Consider the following 22,342-nt stretch of genomic DNA (forward strand, 5'->3'; position numbering starts at 1 on the left):
GTATGCATTGAATGAGTTATTACTGACATCTGGTGAGAAATTCATGTCAATAGCACCATTAGAAATATATTTACTTAGAAAACTGGTGATGTGTTTAATACTTATTTTATCTGCTGTATATACAGTATTTACAGTTAGGTCCAGAAATATTTGGACAGTGACACAAGTTTTGTTATTTTAGCTGTTTACAAAAACATGTTCAGAAATACAATTATATATATAATATGGGCTGAAAGTGCACACTCCCAGCTGCAATATGAGAGTTTTCACATCCAAATCGGAGAAAGGGTTTAGGAATCATAGCTCTGTAATGCATAGCCTCCTCTTTTTCAAGGGACCAAAAGTAATTGGACAAGGGACTCTAAGGGCTGCAATTAACTCTGAAGGCGTCTCCCTCGTTAACCTGTAATCAATGAAGTAGTTAAAAGGTCTGGGGTTGATTACAGGTGTGTGGTTTTGCATTTGGAAGCTGTTGCTGTGACCAGACAACATGCGGTCTAAGGAACTCTCAATTGAGGTGAAGCAGAACATCCTGAGGCTGAAAAAAAAGACAAAATCCATCAGAGAGATAGCAGACATGCTTGGAGTAGCAAAATCAACAGTCGGGCACATTCTGAGAAAAAAGGAATTGACTGGTGAGCTTGGGAACTCAAAAAGGCCTGGGCGTCCACTGATGACAACAGTGGTGGATGATCGCCGCATACTTTCTTTGGTGAAGAAGAACCCGTTCACAACATCAACTGAAGTAAAGAACACTCTCAGTGAAGTAGGTGTATCTGTCTCTAAGTCAACAGTAAAGAGAAGACTCCATGAAAGTAAATACAAAGGGTTCACATCTAGATGCAAACCATTCATCAATTCCAAAAATAGACAGGCCAGAGTTAAATTTGCTGAAAAACACCTCATGAAGCCAGCTCAGTTCTGGAAAAGTATTCTATGGACAGATGAGACAAAGATCAACCTGTACAAGAATGATGGGAAGAAAAAAGTTTGGAGAAGAAAGGGAACGGCACATGATCCAAGGCACACCACATCCTCTGTAAAACATGGTGGAGGCAACGTGATGGCATGGGCATGCATGGCTTTCAATGGCACTGGGTCACTTGTGTTTATTGATGACATAACAGCAGACAAGAGTAGCCGGATGAATTCTGAAGTGTACCGGGATATACTTTCAGCCCAGATTCAGTCAAATGCCGCAAAGTTGATCGGACGGCGCTTCATAGTATAGATGGACAATGACCCCAAGCATACAGCCAAAGCTACCCAGGAGTTCATGAGTGCAAAAAAGTGGAACATTCTGCAATGGCCAAGTCAATCACCAGATCTTAACCCAATTGAGCATGCATTTCACTTGCTCAAATCCAGACTTAAGACGGAAAGACCCACAAACAAGCAAGACCTGAAGGCTGCAGCTGTAAAGGACTGGCAAAGCATTAAGAAGGAGGAAACCCAGCGTTTGGTGATGTCCATGGGTTCCAGACTTAAGGCAGTGATTGCCTCCAAAGGATTCGCAACAAAATATTGAAAATAAAAATATTTTGTTTGGGTTTGGTTTATTTGTCCAATTAGTTTTGACCTCTTAAAATGTGGAGTGTTTGTAAAGAAATGTGTACAATTCCTACAATTTCTATCAGATATTTTTGTTCAAACCTTCAAATTAAACGTTACAATCTGCACTTGAATTCTGTTGTAGAGGTTTCATTTCAAATCCAATGTGGTGGCATGCAGAGCCCAACTCGCGAAAATTGTGTCACTGTCCAAATATTTGGACCTAACTGTATATGTGCAAATGTAGCACCGAGGGGGCAGATGAATTCAGGCATGGGATCTCGTACCTGAGTTACTCGTCACTGGGCCAGTGTGATGATCTGGGATGTCACGGTGGCCTGCCCAGCTTCGTGCCCCGAGGAGTCCACCAATAAGGAAGGGAAAGGGGTATTAGTAGGATAAATTTTGTGACACCACCTGTGGTACGCGGTCAGGGATTAGCCGCCGCTGCTGTCGCTGTCCTCCAGGCAGCAGAGATAGTAGTGGAGCAGGCCCCAGGGAGGATGATGAGGGGAGTAGTGATGGCGATGGCCTTTGACGCCAGTAATAAGAGTCCGAGTCAGATGCTGTGGTTCCAGGTGTCTTTACTCACTCTTTGTGCTGTTCGCCCGGGTAGTACCGGTCACTCGATGTGATGGGCCCCGTCAAACCCGGATTCCTTTGGAGGTCAGTCCAATGTGATGCTCGGTGGTCCCCTTCCTCCTAGTGCCCTGTGTGTTGGATCCCCATGGCTTAAAACTACTTGGGGACCCCAGTCAGTCTCAAGTACTACTCTGTCCCTATTTGCAGGTACCACGGCTCCGCAATAGGGCCTAGTGCTGTCCAAGGCCCCGGATCCTACATGGCACTGTGCTTTTGGGCTCTTTGTGGCCAGGGAAGCTTGAAACCTCCCCGTCCCGGCAGATTCTGGAAAACCAACTTAAAGTGTAACCTTCCCTAGTGTCCTGCACTCTACGTGGTGCCGGTTTCAAGGGAGCGACTAAGCTCACACCTTGGCAACCGCAAGAACAACTCCTATGTCCCACCGGAGCACCCGTAAGACACATCTGCTCAATTCCTACCCTGCTGGAGAACCCCTAACTGCTGTGTTGGCTCCTGACTCCTCCTGGTGGCTGCTCCTTCCCCGGGTCCCTGTCACTAGTGGGTGGTGCCCCTCTTGTTTGAAGGCAACCTTAAGACCCTACCCTAGCCCTGTCCCCATTGGGGAGGGCAACCTTGTTGTGTATGTGAGTGTGTAGGTGGTGAAACCGGTACCGACCTCCTCCGGATCCGGATTAAGCACTACACTTTAATCAGGTGCAGTACTCTGTGGCGACTGAAGCCTCAGGGGCGCCACACATACATATAAATACACAATACCAAAAGACACGGTCGATCCCGTGCCATATTTACAATATGGATACAGCCATATACAGAATATTTCGTGAACAAAAAAAGAAAGAATCTGTACAACGACTAAGTTGCAAAAAGATTGAATTTTATTAATACAATAGCATAATAGCAAATAGATAATATATAAAAAAGTAGAGACAGGTGGTGGATGCCAGCAAGTGGCGCCCTCACCACACACAAGGCACATAGGAGCACATTGTAAATGAGTCCATAAATACATAGCTAGGGCATACCTATAGAGCAGGCAGCCCAAAGCTGGACTAACTATAAAAGGCAAACAGTGCTCCTATGCAGTCAATCCAAGACATAGTAAAGTCAATAGTACATGATAAACATGACCCTGAATCAAATGCAGTATACAGATCTGACGTACCTATGAGTGTAGTGAGAGCCCAGAGCCCTGACCTATAGGTTTCGGTGTTAATCCTTCTTCCGGGGGTCAATGTAGAGTAATGGCCGAAAGTGTTGGCACTCTTGAAAACTCCTAGAAAATTATTGCAATTAAACGTTTTGTTATCCACGTTTATTTTTTTTGTGTATTGGGATTTGGGACTACACATTAATACAAAGAAAAAAAGTAAATTGGACATAATTTCATACAAAACTCCAAAATTGGGCCACAAAAAATTATTGGCACCCTCAACTTAATATTTGGTTGAACGCTCTTTAGAATAAATAACTGCAATCAATCGCTTCCCATACCAATCAACAAGCTTCTTACACCTCTTAACTAATTTTGGAACACTCATCTTTTGCAAACTGCTTCAGGTCTCTTTGAAGGATGCCTTCTCCCAACAGCAATTTTAAGATCTATCCACAGTTGTTTGGTGGGATTTAGATCCAGACTCCTTGCTTACCACTTCAGAACTCTCCAGCGCTTTGTTTCCATCCATTTCTGGGTGCTTCTTGAAGTACATTTGAGATCAATGTCCTCCAGGAAGACCCATGACCTAGAACGCAAACCCAGCTCTGTGACACTGGGTACTACATTGCGACCCAAAAGGGATTGCAGGGAGCAAGAAACTCACAGTTCGGTTGTCTTGGTGTTGGATGAAGCTAGGCTGATGTGTGTGGTCATAAAACTCAGAGTCCTCTGTAAACCAACTTGCCGGTGACTGGGAGCCTTTTAGAGGGGTGTGCTGGTCCCACTCACAGTGTAATGAGCAGTAGCCCTCTTTTGTTGCACTGCACCTTGCAGTCTGCTTAGCTCCTCTGGTTGGAACGGGGGAAAGTCCACTTCCCTGCACTATTTTGTGTTCCCGATGCCGGCGGGCCACTACCCTGCCCCGGTCCACTTTGGGTCCCCTCCTAGAGCCTGACCTGTTCTTGCAGTCCAGGGGCTCCAACCCCTGGCCGCTCTGCAACTTTCTCTGCAGCCCAGGAGACACACTCCTTACTGCTCTGCTGCTCTCCTCAGACTCACTGAACTCCTCCCCTGCTGCTCTTTATCAGCTCCTAACTGGGGGGGGAGGGGCGGCTGCTCATATGCACCATGTGGGGGGGGGTGTAATCCCAAGGAGGAAGCGATTCCTGTACCCTTGGTGGGGGGGTACAGTCATCTGTGACTACCTGGTTTTGCCAAGGCGTCACACTGTGGGCGGCGAACAACCTCTTTTTTAAGAGGGAGGTTCGTGCGCCGTCACGGCGACATCACACAGCGGCCTGCCAATAGAAACGGAGGGGCAGAGACCAGCCGCATTAACGACATGCCCACCTCGTTGCCGGAGGACACAGGAGTGCTGTTGTTCGTTGTTCCCGGGGTGTCACACGTAGCGATGTGTGCTGCCTCAGGAACGACGAACAACCTGAGTCCAGCACCAGCAACGATATTTGGGAAATGATCGACGTATCAACGATCAACGATTTAGTGAGTATTTGTAATCGTAAGCGGTCGCTCGTAGGTGTCACACGCAACGACGTCGCTAAAGAGGCCGGATGTGCATCACGAAATCCGTGACCCCAACGATATGTTGTTAGCGATGTCATTGCGTGGAAAGTGGCCTTAACTCCTCCATTATGTCTTTTGCCAGGTCAAGGAGTTTAGGCAAAGCTGGGAAGTCTGTGTTGGGTGGTGTCAACCATATTTTAGTGAGGCCCAGAAAGGATAGGTTGGGAGACATAAAGAGGTTGTGAATGACATAAAGCATATTTTAGATGGATTGAGTGTTCAAAATTTCGTCAGTGAGAGATAATGGTGAAGGTTTGGCTAATGGTATGAGTTTGCGGTAAATTCTAGTATGTAAGAAGGGATAGGAGGGAGAAATAATGGTGGGTATTAGCTGTGAGGATCCAGGATTGATAGACATATCACCAGAAACAAGGAGAACCAAAGAGAGACCAAACAAGAGGGAGAAGTACTCAGTTTATTTTCTGTTTTGGCCGTGTGCACGCTGCGGTTTTTGCTGCGGATTTGCCGCGGTTTTGCTGCATGAATTGCTGCAGAAAATGTTCATAACTTTTCTGCAGTCAGTCCCAAGCAAAACCTATGGTAAAAAAAAAATGGTGTTCGCACACTGCATTTTGTTTCCTCTACAGGTTTTGCTGCAGAATTTCTGCAGCAAAAAGAAAGAAAGCCATGGAACCCATAGGGTGGAGGGGCGACATGACTAGAGGGAAGGGAAGGAGTGATGGGGTTAATGGAAACAGGAATGGTTTGTTTATAAGGCAGAATAAAAGGGATTGGTGGGTAGGAGGAGTTCCCTGGAGGAAGAGGTGGGACAGTTGAGGGGTGTAAGTAAAGGACTTTGACTTACCCCCTCTCTCTTGACTTCCGGATATGGAACGATCTGACTGGAGAGGTTCCTATAAGGTGTCAGGACGTCACCTTCTATTTCTCCATGGAGGAGTGGGAGTATTTAGAAGGACACAAAGATCTGCACAAGGACGTCATAATGGAGGTTCCCCAGCCCTTCACATCACCAGACTTCCGGATATGGAACGATCCGGACGTGCGACAGGATGGCTGCTACCCGGGACCAGCGGATTCATCATGGCAGTGCACGGGCCCCTGGCAGCGCGGTCCCACGCCTTGGCTGCTGGGGGTTAACCTGTTGGCACTTTCCCCTCGCTCCCCTGTCAGCTGCGGGCGGCGTCCCCCCTCCCTCATATCTCAGGTACTTGCCGTGTGCGGGGGGAGCGAGGAGGAGATGTGAGAGCCCCTTCGGGGACCCTCCGCGGTAGGACGTGGGCAGGGCAGTACTCAGCTGCTGCTCCGGCCGCGGGAGGAATCTCCGTCCGGGCTGCGGCAGCCGGGAGGGGGGCGTGGCTTGTCTGCGGCCTATTTCCGGTCCGAGCCGCGGCCTGGATTGCTGGATGCGGCGGCTCCCGGACGGGGAGAGCGCCCGGCGGTGACAGAGGCCAGCTTTACCCCTCGCGGACGGTGGGGGGGGGCCGCGGAGCTGCAGCCAGTGGTGGGTCCGGCACCAGGGCAGGCGGGCCTGGGGCGACGGGTGCCCAGGAGGCGTCGGTGAGTGGGGGTGACGGCAGGGGCCCTGCGGTTTCTGCTTGGTCACCCAGATCAGGTTGCAGCTCCCGGCCGCGGCGGTCTCCCCCAGGAGGGGGAGGGCCCAGCGGACAGAGGCTTTCATGGGGCCCAGGAGGGCTGGATGCGGCGGCTCCTGGCCAGGAGAGCGCCCGGCGAGGACGGAGGCCAGCGTTACCCCCCTTCCCCCGTGGGTGGAGGGGGGGTGGCCGGGGGGCTGCAGCCAGCAAGGGGTCCGGCACCAGGGCAGGCGAGCCTGGTGCGACGGATGCCCGGGAGGCGTCGGTACGTGGGGGTGACGGCGGGGACCCTGCGGTCCCCGCCTGGTCACCCAGAGCAGGCGTGCAGCTCCCGGCAGCGGCGGTCTCCCCCAGGGGGGCGAGGACCCGGCGGACGGATGCCTTCTGGGCCCAGGTGGGCAGGAGGCTGGCGGCTCTGGATGGGAGTCTGCTGGCAGCGGGTCGGGCCACAGGTACCCCCTGTCCTTGCAGGCAGCAGGGGGGGGTCGGGCCAGAAGATGAGGCCCGCGGTGGCAGCCCGTGGGTCGGGACGGTTCCCGGGGTTGTCGCCACGGGACAGAAGATGGAGCTTGGAGGATGGTGCCCACGCGGCGTACCAGGAGGACGGCCGTGGTGGTGGCAGCGCTTCGGCGGCGTCTGCATTACATGAGCCAGAGGCGGTCGGCTCCAGCGAGGAGGAGGAGGAAGCAGCGACGGAAGAATCAGACGTCTGGATGGCGTGACTTTTATTCCAGGATACGCCAGGTCGCGGTCGGGTGAGACGGCCGTGGATTCGGCAGGGTTGGGGCGCAGTTGGTGGGGGGGGCGGCTGCGGACACGGCAGCGCCGAGTGGGTTTGTGTTTTGACAAGGTATGGGGTTTACTGCAGTGGTGTATACGGTTGTGGAGAGTGCGCATGCACCGCCGGCGGCATGGACGGGATCGGTGGTTAGTAGGCGCAGGTGCGGCAGGCAGAGTGAGGGCGCATGAGGCGGCAGGGGAGCATTTTCGGGCAGAGGCGGCAAGGGCTGTGACAGAGTGAGTGGTGAGGAGCGAAGAGGGGGATGAGGTGGTGCATTGGGCTGACAGTGGTCAAGTGTGAGAGTTATGGGTGCTTCAAAGGCCCGCTGGGGGGGGGCTCACTTGCTGGAGGATGTGAGGGATAAGATTTGAATGGGGGAACGTGTAGCAATAGTTTCGCTGCTCCCCCTGGAACAGTTTCACCTGGATTAGGTTAAGCCAAGTGATTCCAGGAAGGATAAGTAGAGGGAGGGGAGCGCCGGTGGAGGCTCACCCCTCGTACATTTGCAACGTGGCTGCGGGCATTTGCGTTTTTGGCAAGGGTATCGGGGGAAGGAATTGGGTAATTGGTTCGGCATGGTTCGGTTATATGGATCCATTTGGGGTGGCTTGTTAGGTCATATGGCGGTTTAGTCTGGCTTCAGTACGCCGTGTAATTTCAGCAAGGGAAGGTGTTGCGTGCCAGTATGCGGTAGGAGCATACGGGCACATCCTTATGGCTGCAGTGGATGGCGGCTCCTAGTCAGCCCCCCCCTTTTGGGGGGTAGTTGGCTGTTCGGGGCGTGGAACCCCGGCGACACGGTCGATGAGGGTTTTTTGGGGGGAATAGAATGATGGGTGGTGCAGATTTGGCGCGGACGGTTGTCTTAAGCATACGTGTTGGGTTGTGGTAAGGAACATAGTAATTCTGCGTCTTTCTATTTATATTGGTGGATCTTTGCCTCCTTATTGGAAGTTTGTGCTGGGCTAGGGGACACCTGGTGGTTGTCAGTGGAAAGAGGGGTCAGGACGTGGCTTTGGGCAGGATGGGTGGGCCATTCGGGGCCCTCCTTGTCATGATTGGGTTTCTCTGTTGGTGGGTAGTGCCGGAAATGAGCTGTATATAGATGTATATATTTCGGCTTGTTCAAAACGTATCTTATCTGGAGGAGTCATCGGTGTATGCCTGCTTGGCTCCAGAATTGTCGGCGGTTTATTATGTGTCGTTGGACAGAGGGTGGGATTTGGTAAAGGCGGTGAGCCGTGGAGCATTGATGGCAAAGGTGGATTTGGAGGCGGCATTTAGGTTGTTACTGGTCCACCCTGCTAGCTAGCAGTTCTGGTGCTGCGGTGGGGAGGGGAGTTATTATTATGCTGATCGGTGGGGGCTAATGGGTTTTGTCTTATTTTATGTTCCGTTGGGGGCGGTTATTTCTTTGTGGAGTGGTTTGTGCGTGGTGTGTCCCAGCTTACACCTCTTATTCATTATAGGTTGATTCTCTTTACATCGGGTTGGCGGGTTGATGATTCGTTGAGGTTGTTTGTTTCATTGCAGATGGTGGTGGATACTCTTTTGGGCCTGTTGGCGCAGGCGAAGACTGAGGGTCCAACGCCAGTGATACAGTTTGTGGGGGATAAAGTTTGATGTTATGGTCAGAAAGGTAGGATTCGTGGGTAATGGTGTGGTCCTATGGGCTGCGATAGAGGCAGTTAGGTCAGCTAAGACGGTGCGGTTTCAGGCGGTGCAGTCTTTGCAGGGGCGGTCGAACCACGGGTGCAGAGTTACGCCGCTGGGGGGCGTGTCTGCTGGACGGCTGGCGATGGCTGCGCCAAGGGTGCAGCCATCGGATCATTTGTGTGTGGTCACGAAGGAGATCAATGACGATCTGATGGTGTAGGAGGTTTTTTCTTACGGCGATTTAGTGGCCGCGGATTGTGGCTGGGTAAGGTGGTGCCTGATGGAACGTAGCTGCGGTACTCGGATGCAGCGGGTCCAGTTGGTTTTCTGGTTGGGCATTGTGGGGTAGCGCTTCCAATCGGTGGTAGTAGTCGGGTTGGGGAGGTTGGCAGTTTTTCCAAGAGGAAGGTGTGCTGTCATTCTGACTATCAGTTGGTGGAGAATTCGATTAATAGTTGGTTTGCTAATCCTGGGGCCAAAGGTGGCGTACTTGCGACAGTTGGTTTCGCAATTGTATGCGTTTAAAAAAAAAAAAAAAAAATGGTATGCGTGGCGCAACCAGTACTGGGGTTCGCCAAGGGAATAGCAGCTGCTTTGTTTCCTTCCAGTTCTGCAGGTCTCGGGAGTTGAGGCCGCGTAACAGACGAGGTGGGCACGGTGTGTCCTGAGGGCTTGTGGAGTCTGGTGTGGCTGTGTTGGGGAGCGGCTCGGTGCCCAGTGACTGAGGTTATTTGGGGCTGATATCCAGAAGTGTGGGTGGCGCAGATAACGTTGTTTGGGACAATGTGTGAGGAAGGCCCGGTGGAGTATTTGGTGGGGGCGTTGGCAGTGGTGATTAACGGTTTTCAGGCTGCTAGGCCGGCGTCAGCAGTGGAGCAGAGGGTGGCGGCTGTGGCTGTCTTGTTGAGGATTAGATGTGGAGAGATGTTTTCGCAGGATCTTAGTGCGCGGCAGGCCTTGAAGGGTTTGGTCGTAAGGGTGTGAGGCAGCGGGATACAAGGGTCCGTCTCCGTTGTTTTGTGGCAGCGTTTGGTGAGTGGTTTGTGGTGGCTATGTTCATCTGAGCACGAGCAGGTTTTGTTTCCCTTGTCCAAAACGGTTTGTGTTAGCCTTTTGGGAGGCTTTGAGATTGTGGGGTTGGTCAGCCCATCTACGGTTAGGAGCGGAGGTTGGATGTTGGAGGATGTGTCCGAGGTGGTGCAGTGGGTTGAGCGCCGGCTTTGTCGCTCACCGAATCAGATTAGGCGGGTGGTGAAGGTTGGTGTTGTTATACGCGGTCCCGGGTGCGGAATTTATGTTGTGAGGACGCCCAGGATTATTATTGTGTCGCGTTTGTTAAGGTACCATTTTGTGGCAGCGCTGCAGACTGGATTGCAGGTGGCGGGGGTGGGCGCCCGGAATACTACGGGTCGTCTTCCTTCTGGATTGGGCTTCCACGGAGGCCCCTCGGTGGGCTCAGAAAAGGGGTGGTGAGAAGTATTGGGAGGTGGGAGTCCTCTTGTTTCGGTGTTACGTTGGCCTCAGTTGTTATCGGGTTAAGGCCAATGGGGGCGTTTGAGTCTTTTGGGAGTGGAATGGGTTGGCGTAACAGGTTGGTGTTATCTGTGGGTTTATAACCTCTGGGTTTTGTGGTGAGGGTGTGCCTCATTTGGATATTTGGGCATTCGTTGGTTCTCGGGGCCTCGACGGTCTGAGGCTCGCCCAAATTTTGCCAGTGGGGTCTGGACGGGTCGATGGTACTGGTCCAGTGAGTGGGAGGCAGCGATTAGGTATCTCGAGAAGTTATTTATGAATGTTTTAAAAAAAATAAAAAAAAAAAAATTGTTGGTTTGTTGCATTGTGGAAGACATACCCGGGCTTAATCGTGGGGTAGTTTTTGATAGTGTGACCGGTTTGGAATGGCGTGTGGCTTGTGCGGTAGGCAGTATCAGTATCAATCGAGCCTTTATTGGGGGGCGGCGCCTAAAGTTGGTGGCGCTGAACTGGTGGTTTTGGTGATGCGATGGGGGTGCATCTTAACGTTCTTGGTGCTGTTTGTGGACGCTGGGATTGCGTGGAGGTGTGGTACAAGCTTTTGGTGTGTGGCGGGTCCAGGCCACGTAAGGAGTCACGTGCCCTGTCCTGTGGCGGGGGGTAGGTCTGGTCCAGAGGCGGTTGAAGGCAATGGTAACTGGACAGAGAGACACCATCTTGGTATGGTGGCTCCAGGTTCCGGGATGTTGCAGGCACGGGGTTCTGCAAAGTTGGAGGGTTAATCCGTAGGTGATTAATACCTCATCTCTGGGTCGGTGTGTTGCGGCCAGGGATACTGGGGTGAGAAGTGGTTCCTGGACTGGGCCTACTCAGGGTTGTATATTTACTGTATTGGTTACTGTGTTACCTATTGTTATTTGTTGGGGTCGCCCGTTGGACGGCGCCCCCTTGTGTTAGTATGTAAATAATAGGTAATAAAGGCTGCTGTGGCCAATTTTAAACCAAGTCACATGCAGTTCGTGTATTATTTACAGATGGTATTGGTGGGTAACACACATACAGCACGACTGGAGAATCCTTCCTCAATGGTCAAGAAAGCCATGGAACCCATAGGGTGGAGGGGCGACATGACTAGAGGGAAGGGAAGGAGTGATGGGGTTAATGGAAACAGGAATGGTTTGTTTATAAGGCAGAATAAAAGGGATTGGTGGGTAGGAGGAGTTCCCTGGAGGAAGAGGTGGGACAGTTGAGGGGTGTAAGTAAAGGACTTTGACTTACCCCCTCTCTCTTGACTTCCGGATATGGAACGATCCCCGCCCACCCTCCCTTGTGTTTAATACCGAGGGGAATTTTGTCTGGGTTGTTTCTTTGTCACAGCAGCGGGGGGTAGGTCTGGTCCAGAGGCGGTTGAAGGCAATGGTAACTGGACAGAGAGACACCATCTTGGTATGGTGGCTCCAGGTTCCGGGATGTTGCAGGCACGGGGTTCTGCAAAGTTGGAGGGTTAATCCGTAGGTGATTAATACCTCATCTCTGGGTCGGTGTGTTGCGGCCAGGGATACTGGGGTGAGAAGTGGTTCCTGGACTGGGCCTACTCAGGGTTGTATATTTACTGTATTGGTTACTGTGTTACCTATTGTTATTTGTTGGGGTCGCCCGTTGGACGGCGCCCCCTTGTGTTAGTATGTAAATAATAGGTAATAAAGGCTGCTGTGGCCAATTTTAAACCAAGTCACATGCAGTTCGTGTATTATTTACAGATGGTATTGGTGGGTAACACACATACAGCACGACTGGAGAATCCTTCCTCAATGGTCATGAGCATGTGACTTTTTTTCTGCAGGTACCTGTGGTTTTTGCTATAGATAATGGTAAAAAACCGCAGGGACCAACCTGCGGAAAAAACGCGTCAAAAATGTGGGTGCGGTTTTACCGCGTTTTTTCCCGCAGGTGCAGTATTCTGCCAGAGGGTGCGTATTTTTCTTAAGAAAAGTCCATTTTCTAGTGCGCACATAGCCTTAGGGGGGGAGGTCTGAGGTTTAGGAACAGCACTGGAGAGGAGGTTAGGTGGGGAGGTAAAAGGAAGGACAGATATTTGATTGGTGAGTTTTGGAGTTTGATGATAGTGAAGTAGAGTAAGAATTAATGGAGCAATAACTATCTTCTATGTTCCAATGTTATTTCTTCTCTTCCCTACAATATTCTAGAATTAGTGCTGCCCCCTAGTGGGGAAATGATGAATCTTTCCTCCACTTTATGTCACACTCGGACATTGTCTTCTATCAGTGTGTATCTAGCACAGTAATACACGGCAGTGTCCTCATTCTTCACATTGGTCATTTGTAGATATACCATGTTTTTACTGTTATCTCTGGAGATTGTGAATCGTCCTTTAACAGAATCTGTATAGTATATTTCACCTCCATCATATCTAATGTTAGCAATCCACTGTAATCTTGTATCAGGAGTCTGTCTGACCCAGCTCATCCAGTAGTTACTGAAGGTGAATCCAAATCCTTCACATGAGAGTCTATGGGAATTCCTGGGCTTTATCACCACGGGGTCCGATGGCTGGACAAGTCGTTCTTCAGACCGGACACCTGGAGAATACACAGAATAAGGTTACATCCATATCCACATCTCATCATAGTGCTAGTAATATCTTTCTACTAATGTTCTAGTAATGTCTGTAGTAATGTCACCTGACACGCCGGCCAGTGATATAAAGAGGAGCAGGAAAGTCTCCATGACGCATCTATAAGGGATAAGCAGGTTAACAGGTTCTACCCCCCATACCATATTTACTTAAATAAAGACGATAACTACGACTTTATTGCAAGGAATGGCCACAGCTTTTATTTAACCGTATATATGTATACCAAACTCGTGGCTCAACATGCCACCCATTGTTAAACATAACCTTTATACATATATACCCTTATAACCAAAACCACCGATAGATCCATCCGAGAGGGAAACAACCATCATTCTTAACCCCCCGGCCGTAACCTCCAACCGGCCCAGAGGACCACCTCGGCCGTGACCAACCGGCCCAAGGTGAGGGGTAATAACGTACCATCGTTAATTACCCCCACCCAGAACCTGCAGGACCTCCGCCTGCAAGTTCCCATCCACTCCGAAGCCACTCCCCTTGAGCGACTTCGTACCAACAAACCGACTGTCGGTACTCCCAACCTCTCAGACGGACCTATCCCCCCGCTGTGACAACAAAACAAACATTTTTCTTCTTTTTTTTTTTTTTTTTGACAAAAAACCATCACCCCCTTTGTCGTTCTTTTTTTTTTTTTTTTTTTTAATGTCTATATTACTCTCCCTTTTTTTTTTTTTTTTTTTTTTTATCTTTTTCTCTTTTTTTTTTTTTATATATAATAAGGGCGGGCGGGAGGGCACAAAGTTCCAGCGACGAAAGGGGAGGTAACACACTTTACATTCTCTTTATACCTCAAACTACGCCCCTACCCCTTCCTTGCTCTCCACCAATCCCCCCTCCAGTACCAACCACCAATCCCATGTCCCCATCTATCTCCCTCATCCCCAACCAAAACCTTTAACTCCTTACTACCCTGCACCCTCCCGATCGTCATGGGCCTGCTCACCCCTATGGGGCTCACTGCCCTTCTTGACGCATCTATAAGGGATAAGCAGGTTAACAGGTTCTACCCCCCATACCATATTTACTTAAATAAAGACGATAACTACTACTTTATTGCAAGGAATGGCCACAGCTTTTATTTAACCGTATATATGTATACCAAACTCGTGGCTCAACATGCCACCCATTGTTAAACATAACCTTTATACATATATACCCTTATAACCAAAACCACCGATAGATCCATCCGAGAGGGAAACAACCATCATTCTTAACCCCCCGGCCGTAACCTCCAACCGGCCCAGAGGACCACCTCGGCCGTGACCAACCGGCCCAAGGTGAGGGGTAATAACGTTCCATCGTTAATTACCCCCACCCAGAACCTGCAGGACCTCCGCCTGCAAGTTCCCATCCACTCCGAAGCCACTCCCCTTGAGCGACTTCGTACCAACAAACCGACTGTCGGTACTCCCAACCTCTCAGACGGACCTATCCCCCCGCCACACACCGGCCAAGTGACAACCTTACTTGGCCCGGGCCCCCCACACCCCAAGTGCTTGCTCCAGGCCATCCCTCAAACCCAGCATCCATAAATCCAGACCCACATCGGTCAGGTGAACCCCATCTCCCCTTAGGTACTGTTCCGTGGACTCCTCCAATTCTCTATGCCGCACCACCAAACCACCATTCTGTGCCACAAACCTGCCAATTGCCCGGTTCAGCTTACTCCGAGCCCTATTAATACGGTCCACCGACCTACCAAAACGCCACTGTGTCCGAGCAATGATGTCCGACCAAACGATCACAATGCCCGGGAACGCCCTCCACAAATGTAACAGGTCCAACTTTATGTCCCTTTTCAATTCCCTTGCCGACCTTACTCCCAAATCATTCCCACCCACGTGTAAAATTAACACATCCGGGTCACGATCCATACGGCTATAATAAGCCACCTCTGGGCGCACCCTACCCCAGGTCATGCCCCGAATTCCCAGCCACTTTACTCGGGCCTCCGTCACCGACACTCCAAGCTGCCGACCATCGTGACGCACATCCGCCCGCAACGCTCCCCAATACACGTAGGAGTGCCCGAGGATCCACACAAGGCATGGCCCTACGAAATATAAACACCACGAATAAAAACAGCAACAGCCAAGAAAATTGTCACATACCAGCATCAAAACACAAAACAGGAATTCCCCACCCCCGAATCATCATCTGACCAAATGAGGCCTAATGTACAAGCGAAACCTGGAAGACTCCCACCTCCCAATCCGCCGGATACAATCCTCACTCAAACCCCACCTGGCAGCTTCCGTTGCTGCCCCAATTCTGAAGGAGTGAGACCCGTATTCACTTGGCTCCTCCCCCACCCGAGCTAAGGCCATCTTCAGCACCGCAATGAATTGGTAACGCGACAAGGCCAATCCGTCCGCATGCCGCAGGAAAACGCCAGGGTAACCTCCGCGCACCTTTAAAAACTCCGAAACCTGTACCACCGGGCACAGTTGGTGTCCTGGTAACGCAAACAACACCACTAAGCGCCCCCGCCCCCTCTGATCCGTCTTCGAAAAACGAAGCCGACATTCCACTCTATCCTCCCCCAGCATTACATCCTCCATCATCAAACCACCCATTGCTTGCTTAGTCGGGCTGACCAATTCACCAATGCGAAAGGCCCCAAAAAACGCCAATACAAAAGCTACCGAAAACAACCCCCTCTCAAAAGGAGACGAACACAATTCCCCCAAACATCCCACTAAACGCCCCAACAAAGGCAATGACACCGGCCGCCTCATGTCACGCGACTGGGCCCCTTTTCGAAAACCCTTCATTGCCTGCCGCACCAGAAAATCCTTAGTCGCATCCCGAACCCCTTGCATCTGAAACAGGAAGGCCAATGCCGCCAGCTTGCCACCCATCACCGAAACGGACCGACCTGCCGAAAAATCCCCACTAATTAACATCAGGACCCCCAACACTCGGTCTTTATAACCCGACTCCACGAAGTCCCTTCTTTCCAACTCTGCCCATTCCTTCCACACCGCCTGATATCGGCACCAAGTAGCCTCAGACACCGATCTCCTAATCCCCTCAAAAGCTACACCGATGCCAGGTCCCACAGCCCGTCCGGGCAAGGTTCTCCATTCGCGTCCGCTCCCGGCACCAGCTTCCTGAACCTGCAAAACTGAAACCGTGATAGCGCGTCAGCCACCTCGTTTCGAATCCCTGGCACGTGCCGAGCCACCACGCAAATGTTCAACTCCAAACAACGCAACACCAAGTGCCTTAAGTACCCCACAACCGGCGGGGATTTTGCCGACAGCGCATTGATGGAATGCACCACCGCCATGTTGTCACAATGCATGCAAACCCTTCTTCCGGAAAAAACGGGGCCCCATAACTCCACTGCTACAATTATGGGAAACAATTCCAGCAGCTCCAAATTCCTCACCAGACCTGCTTCCACCCAAAGCTTTGGCCATTTTCCAACACACCAGTGCGTCTGAAAAATTGCCCCAAAACCTGTCGCTCCAGCCGCATCAGTATACAACTCCAACTGGCTATTGGACAAAGCCGTGCTCATCCAAAGAGTCCGACCGTTGTACCGGTCCAAGAACTTCTCCCAAACCAACAAATCCCCTTTCATCACTTTTGTCACTCTGACAAAGTGATTCGGAGCTCTTACCCACGCGGTTGCACTTGCCAGCCTCCTATTAAATATCCGCCCCATCGGCATGATGCGACAAGTGAAATTCAATTTCCCGAGCACTGACTGCAAGTCCCGCAACCGCACCTTCTTGGCCTGATACAAAAACCGCACCGACGCCTTCAAATCCAGAAGCTTCCCCTCAGGCAATCTGCATTCCATTGCCAGTGTATCAATTTCAATACCTAAAAAACATAGAGCAGTCACCGGCCCTTCTGTTTTTTCTTTTGCCAACGGAATACCCAGGCTCCCCGCAATCCGCTCTAACGTAAACAACAACAGGGAGCAAACCGAAGAGCCCGCCGGACCTACGCAAAAGAAGTCATCCAAATAGTGAATCACTGAATGGACCCCTGCCACGTCTTTGACTACCCATTCCACAAAGGTACTAAATGCCTCAAAATGTGCACACGAAATGGAACAGCCCATCGGCAGGCAGCGATCCACATAGTACTCCCCATCCCACATACACCCTAAGAGATGAAGACTCTCTGGATGCACCGGAAGTAAACGAAAAGCTGCTTCCACATCCGCCTTTGCCATTAGGGCCCCCCGCCCGGCAGCCCTTACCAGCTCCAATGCCTTATCAAAGGATACATAAGAAACTGCCGACAACTCTGGTGATATCCCATCATTCACCGACAATCCCGCCGGATAAGATAAATGATGGATGAGCCGAAATTTGTTCGGCTCCTTCTTAGGCACCACCCCAAGGGGGGAAATCCTTAAATTGGAGAATGGCGGGTCCTGGAATGGACCCGCCATCCTCCCCAACTCCACCTCCTTTTGCAGCTTTTCCTTCACCACCGCTGGATGTTCTTTTGCGGACCTCAAATTCCCCGGGCGAAACACCGGCGCCTCAGATTCAAACGGAATCCGAAAACCTTCCGTAAAACCACGTGCCAACAATTCCGCCGCCCGAACATCCGGGTACCTATTTAGATAGGGAAGCATCGCCTCTACCCTCACTGGCGTCCTCCCTTTTTCCAGACCCCTCCCCCGCCTTTCCTTTTCCTTTCTTAAAGCACCTTGCCAGGGAGTGAGAACCTCCACATCCGGAACACTCATGTTTGAAACGACATGAGGTCTCGAACTTACACTGGCCCTCGTTATATTGCCAACAAGCCCCCTTTTTCTGTCCAGCCGGGGACCCGCCGCTCGCACCCAGGCTCCCGGCACCACCTCGAAAGGGCTGAGCCGGAGCCGTCATTAGCCGCATCCACAAAGAAATATCTTTGTGTCCCCACTGAACTCCAGGTCGCAGAGCCTTCCGTTGCCGGAACTGCTCGTCATATCTTAACCACCCTAATCCGCCGTATACTCTATACGCCTCCCCTATCGCGTCCATATAACCAAATAGAGCAGAACAATGCTCCGGCTCCTTTTCCCCAATCACGCTAGCCAAGATCGCAAAGGCCTGCAGCCAATTGGTAAACGTCCTCGGGATCAACCTATACCTCCGTTTTTCCTCGTCCTCCTTTTCCTTTTTTGTATCACTGGGCTTTACCTTATCCAAATTAAACTTCTCCAGGGGAAGCAGGGAAAATATTTCCACATACTCCCCTTTCCAAATCTTGTCCCTCACTTCCTTTTTTAAATGAACCTGTAACTGACCTTCAAAACACAAATAAATTTCACTCCGCGCCCTATCATCCAACCGCACAACCTCATCCTCTTTCTCTTTTTCCTTTTCCGCCTCTTTACTCGCACCCACGTCAGCCGCCCCACCGGCCGCCTGTCCCGCATTTACCGCCGCGGTAGTGTCCCGCGCCGCAACCTCACGCACCGGCGCCTCTGTCTGCACCACCTCCGAGGGGGCCACCCACGCCCCCACCGGAGCCCCAGGCCCAATCCTACTACTCCGTTCCGCCGACAACCCCTGCAACACCCCCAAAAGCTGCCCCCAAAACTCCGGGCCCGGTAGACCAGATTGACCGACCGCACTCGCCCCTTGCGCAACACTTCCCGCGGAGGAACCCCCTCCCCCGCCCGCACAACCCACAGCATTAAACATTTCTGTCACTCGCTCACCAGGCTGCCGTTGCACCGACGTCGGCACAGCCGTGCCCCGATCATCCTGCTGTCGCTCCGTCCGACCTGTCGCTGCCATCGACTCTTCCTCCCCTCCGGAGTCCGAACTGCCGCTGCCGGCCACAGGGGGGACCAGCGAGGGGACAGCCCGCACCTGGCGGCCGTCGACCCCCACGGTCACCGCACCCCGCTCCTCCGGGCGCCTCCTGCTGGACCTCAGTCTCTTGGCACGACGTAGCGCCGTACCGCCGTCCATCCCTGCTGGCCTCCGGTATCCTTGCTGCGCCGCTGCTGCATCCTCCCTGCTCATTGGGCTCCCTCCCTGCCGACTGCGGGATCGCCGTGTCGCCTCTGACAAACACCGGGAACCCCCCCCAGCACGATCCTCGCCGGAGGGGACCGTAATCCGGGACCGCACCATGCCCGCCGGGCCACCGCACTCTTCTCCTGCTCGTCTCTGCCCACCGCCGCACTCCACCTCCACTACCCGTCCTGAGTCGCTCCCCTGCCGTCTGCAGGGAGTCTCCACCGCCAATCCGATATGCTGGGCTCCACCCCCGGCCCGCACATCACCGGGGGTTGCCGCCACTCCGCTCCGGGACCTTGCAGGCCGCGGACCGGAAGTAGGCCTCGCCGAAGCTCCGCCCACCTCCGACCCGCGGGATCTCCGGCGAGGATTCCTCCCGGCAGCCGGCAGCTCCACTACAGCAGACGCGGGGCTCCCTCGTGCCGGAGGGTCCCCGAAGGGGCTCCTTGATCTCCTTCTCCCCCCTCCACTGGGGGAGTAGCGCACCGGCGGCCGTGACCGCCGAGCACGTAGAACAGGCCCGGGCGCAGGAGCAGCAGGAATCACCGCTCCAGCACCGCAAACCGCCGCCAGCTGATCCCGCAGTACGTCAGCACCCAGGACCTCAGCAGCCCCACGCACTAAATCCATTAAAGCGGCCAGGTCAGCCATCGCAGTGGGCTGCAGCACAGACGTCCTGGGGCACAAAGTTCCAGCGACGAAAGGGGAGGTAACACACTTTACATTCTCTTTATACCTCAAACTACGCCCCTACCCCTTCCTTGCTCTCCACCAATCCCCCCTCCAGTACCAACCACCAATCCCATGCCCCCATCTATCTCCCTCATCCCCAACCAAAACCTTTAACTCCTTACTACCCTGCACCCTCCCGAGCGTCATGGGCCTGCTCACCCCTATGGGGCTCACTGCCCTTCTTTACTGCTGGGGTCACTTCTAGGAGGTGATGTGTGATCCATCAGCGCTGTCTTTATTATGTAGGAGATGTCCCAGAAGGAAGTGACGTCAGCTCATTATCATATTGTGAGACATATATATAGGTGTGACTCTATCACATATAATTGTTACAGGTGGGTTTAAATGTTCTAGTAATTATTATATATCACTAATCACACATCAATGCCACTTCAATATAAAGATGCAACAATTAGCTAAATCTGAGAAGAAAATAATTGTACTTTTTCTGTATTAAAATAAAAATGAGAAAATATTTAAAATTAAATGAACATTATTTTTATGAGGATTGTAATGATACATTAATCATCACATTATAATTGATAGGTGGCAGCCTGTAGTGTATTGTCTTAGAAGGAATCTGACGTTCTTTTACAGACATATTAGAATTAGTTATAGATGTGATTAGGGATTGTATACAGGTCTGCAGGGAGGAGATTGTACGATCAGAGCGGTGACCGGTCACATTCATCGTTACTTGCTATGGCGGCCGGTCACCATGTAGAGAAAACTGCTGATATCTGTATTCTGAGGACAGTGAGGAGTCTTGTATAAATGTTTATGAGCGGCCATGCTGAATAAGGAAACCAAAGACGATACCAAACAAAATAAAAATTAAAAGAACATGTAAATAATATAGTATTTTAGTATATAATCATATTTAGCTGATAAGATTAAAATATAGTAAAGAGGAGCATAAACATAAGAGAATTGTATATTATTTCATACACAGATATTCCAAAACAAATAAATGTTCTTAAAGGGATTGTACAATATGAAAAAAAAAATAAAAATGGCTGTTTTCCTTCTTATACAGCACCACAGTTATCTACAGATTGTTTGTGGAATTGCACTTCAGCTCTATTAAGGTAAAAATGGCTGTGATACCATATTCAGTCTGTACACAGGTGTAACACTGTTTTGGAAGAACGGAGCCATATTTTCTAGATAGCCCTTTTAACTCTATTTCAGATCCTTTCATATTGGTAAAAAAAAGTGTGATCTAATATTTATAGCGTTGTCCTCTAAAATGGCCTAATCTGGTGTTTGCTGACACTGCAGGCCCTATGGCATCCATGTAACATGTACTGGAAAAAAAACTGATATTACTATAATAAATTGGCATTTTTATCACTTTATGCAAAGTAAAAAGTTTACATACACTAAAGGGCCATTTACACGCTGCGACATCGCTAACGATATATCGTCGGGGTCACGGTTTTGGGACGCACATCCGGCGTTGTTAGCAACATCGCAGCGTGTGACAGGCTGGAGCGACCTTAAACGATCGAAAAAAGAGGCAAAAATCATTTGTCTGTGAGAGGTTGTTTATTTATGAAAAATAAAATTATTGTCTGGTCAGTAGCGATGTTGTTCGGCGTTCCTGCGGCATCACACATCGCTATGTGTGACACCGCAGGAGCGCCGAGCATCTCCTTACCTCCGTTCACCGGCAATGAGGAAGGAAGGAGGTGGGCGGCATGTTCCAGCCACTCATCTCCGCCCCTCCTCTGCTATTGGACGGCTGCTGTGTGACGTCGCTGTGACGCCACACGAACCGCCCCCTTAGAAAGGAGGCGGTTCCCCGGCAACAGCGACATCACAGGGCAGGTAAGTCCGTGTGACGGGTGTAAGTGATGTTGTGCGCCACAGGCAGCCATTTGCCCGTGACGCACAACAGACGGGGGCGGGTACGTTCGCTAGCGATATCGGTACCGATTCGCAGCGTATAAAGTACCCTTAAGGGTACTATGCCTTTCAACAATATGGGACAGCCCATATGATGATGTCATGTCTTGGGAAGCTTCTGTTTATTGGCAACATCTGAGTTCATTAGAGACACATCTGCGGATGTATTTTAATGCACATCTGAAACACACTGCTTCTTTATGTAGCATCATGAGAAAGTCAAAAGAAATCAGCCAAGATCTCAGGAAGAGAATTGAGGACTTGCAAAAGTCTGGTTTATCTTTTGGTGCAATATCCAAATACCTGAAGGTGTCTCGTTCATCTGTACAAACAATTATATGCAAGGAAGAAGACAGGTTCTGTGTATCAGAGTTGAACGTGCTTTCGTCAGACATGTGCATATCAACCCAAGAACAAAACCAAAAGACCTTGTGAAGATGCTGGCAGAAGCTGGTAAGATTGTGTCATTATCCACAGTGAAACGAATACTGTACCAAGATGGGCTGAAAGCCACTACTCCAAAAGGAAGATAAAAAGCCAGATTAATGATTGCAAATGCACACAGGAGCAAAGACCTTAATTTTTGGAGACATGTCCTATGGTCTGACAAGACTAAAATTGTACTGTATGGCCATAATGACTAGAGATGAGCAAACCTTTCAAAGTTCGGTTCTACGAGCCTTACCG

At 50.9% G+C, this 22,342-nt stretch overlaps 1 gene segment (V, D, J or C); it reads right to left on the reverse strand.

Annotated features, from left to right (window-relative positions):
• Positions 1–12,613: 12,613 nt before the first annotated feature.
• Positions 12,614–22,056, reverse strand: LOC142243422 (Ig heavy chain V region 914-like). The segment is given in 3 exon segments: positions 12,614–12,954; positions 13,057–13,109; positions 21,959–22,056. Coding segments are annotated over 3 exon segments (492 nt in total).
• Positions 22,057–22,342: the final 286 nt, after the last annotated feature.

This window comes from Anomaloglossus baeobatrachus, chromosome 1 (assembly GCF_048569485.1).
Source record: "Anomaloglossus baeobatrachus isolate aAnoBae1 chromosome 1, aAnoBae1.hap1, whole genome shotgun sequence".
NCBI classification, from domain to species: Eukaryota; Metazoa; Chordata; class Amphibia; order Anura; family Aromobatidae; genus Anomaloglossus; species Anomaloglossus baeobatrachus.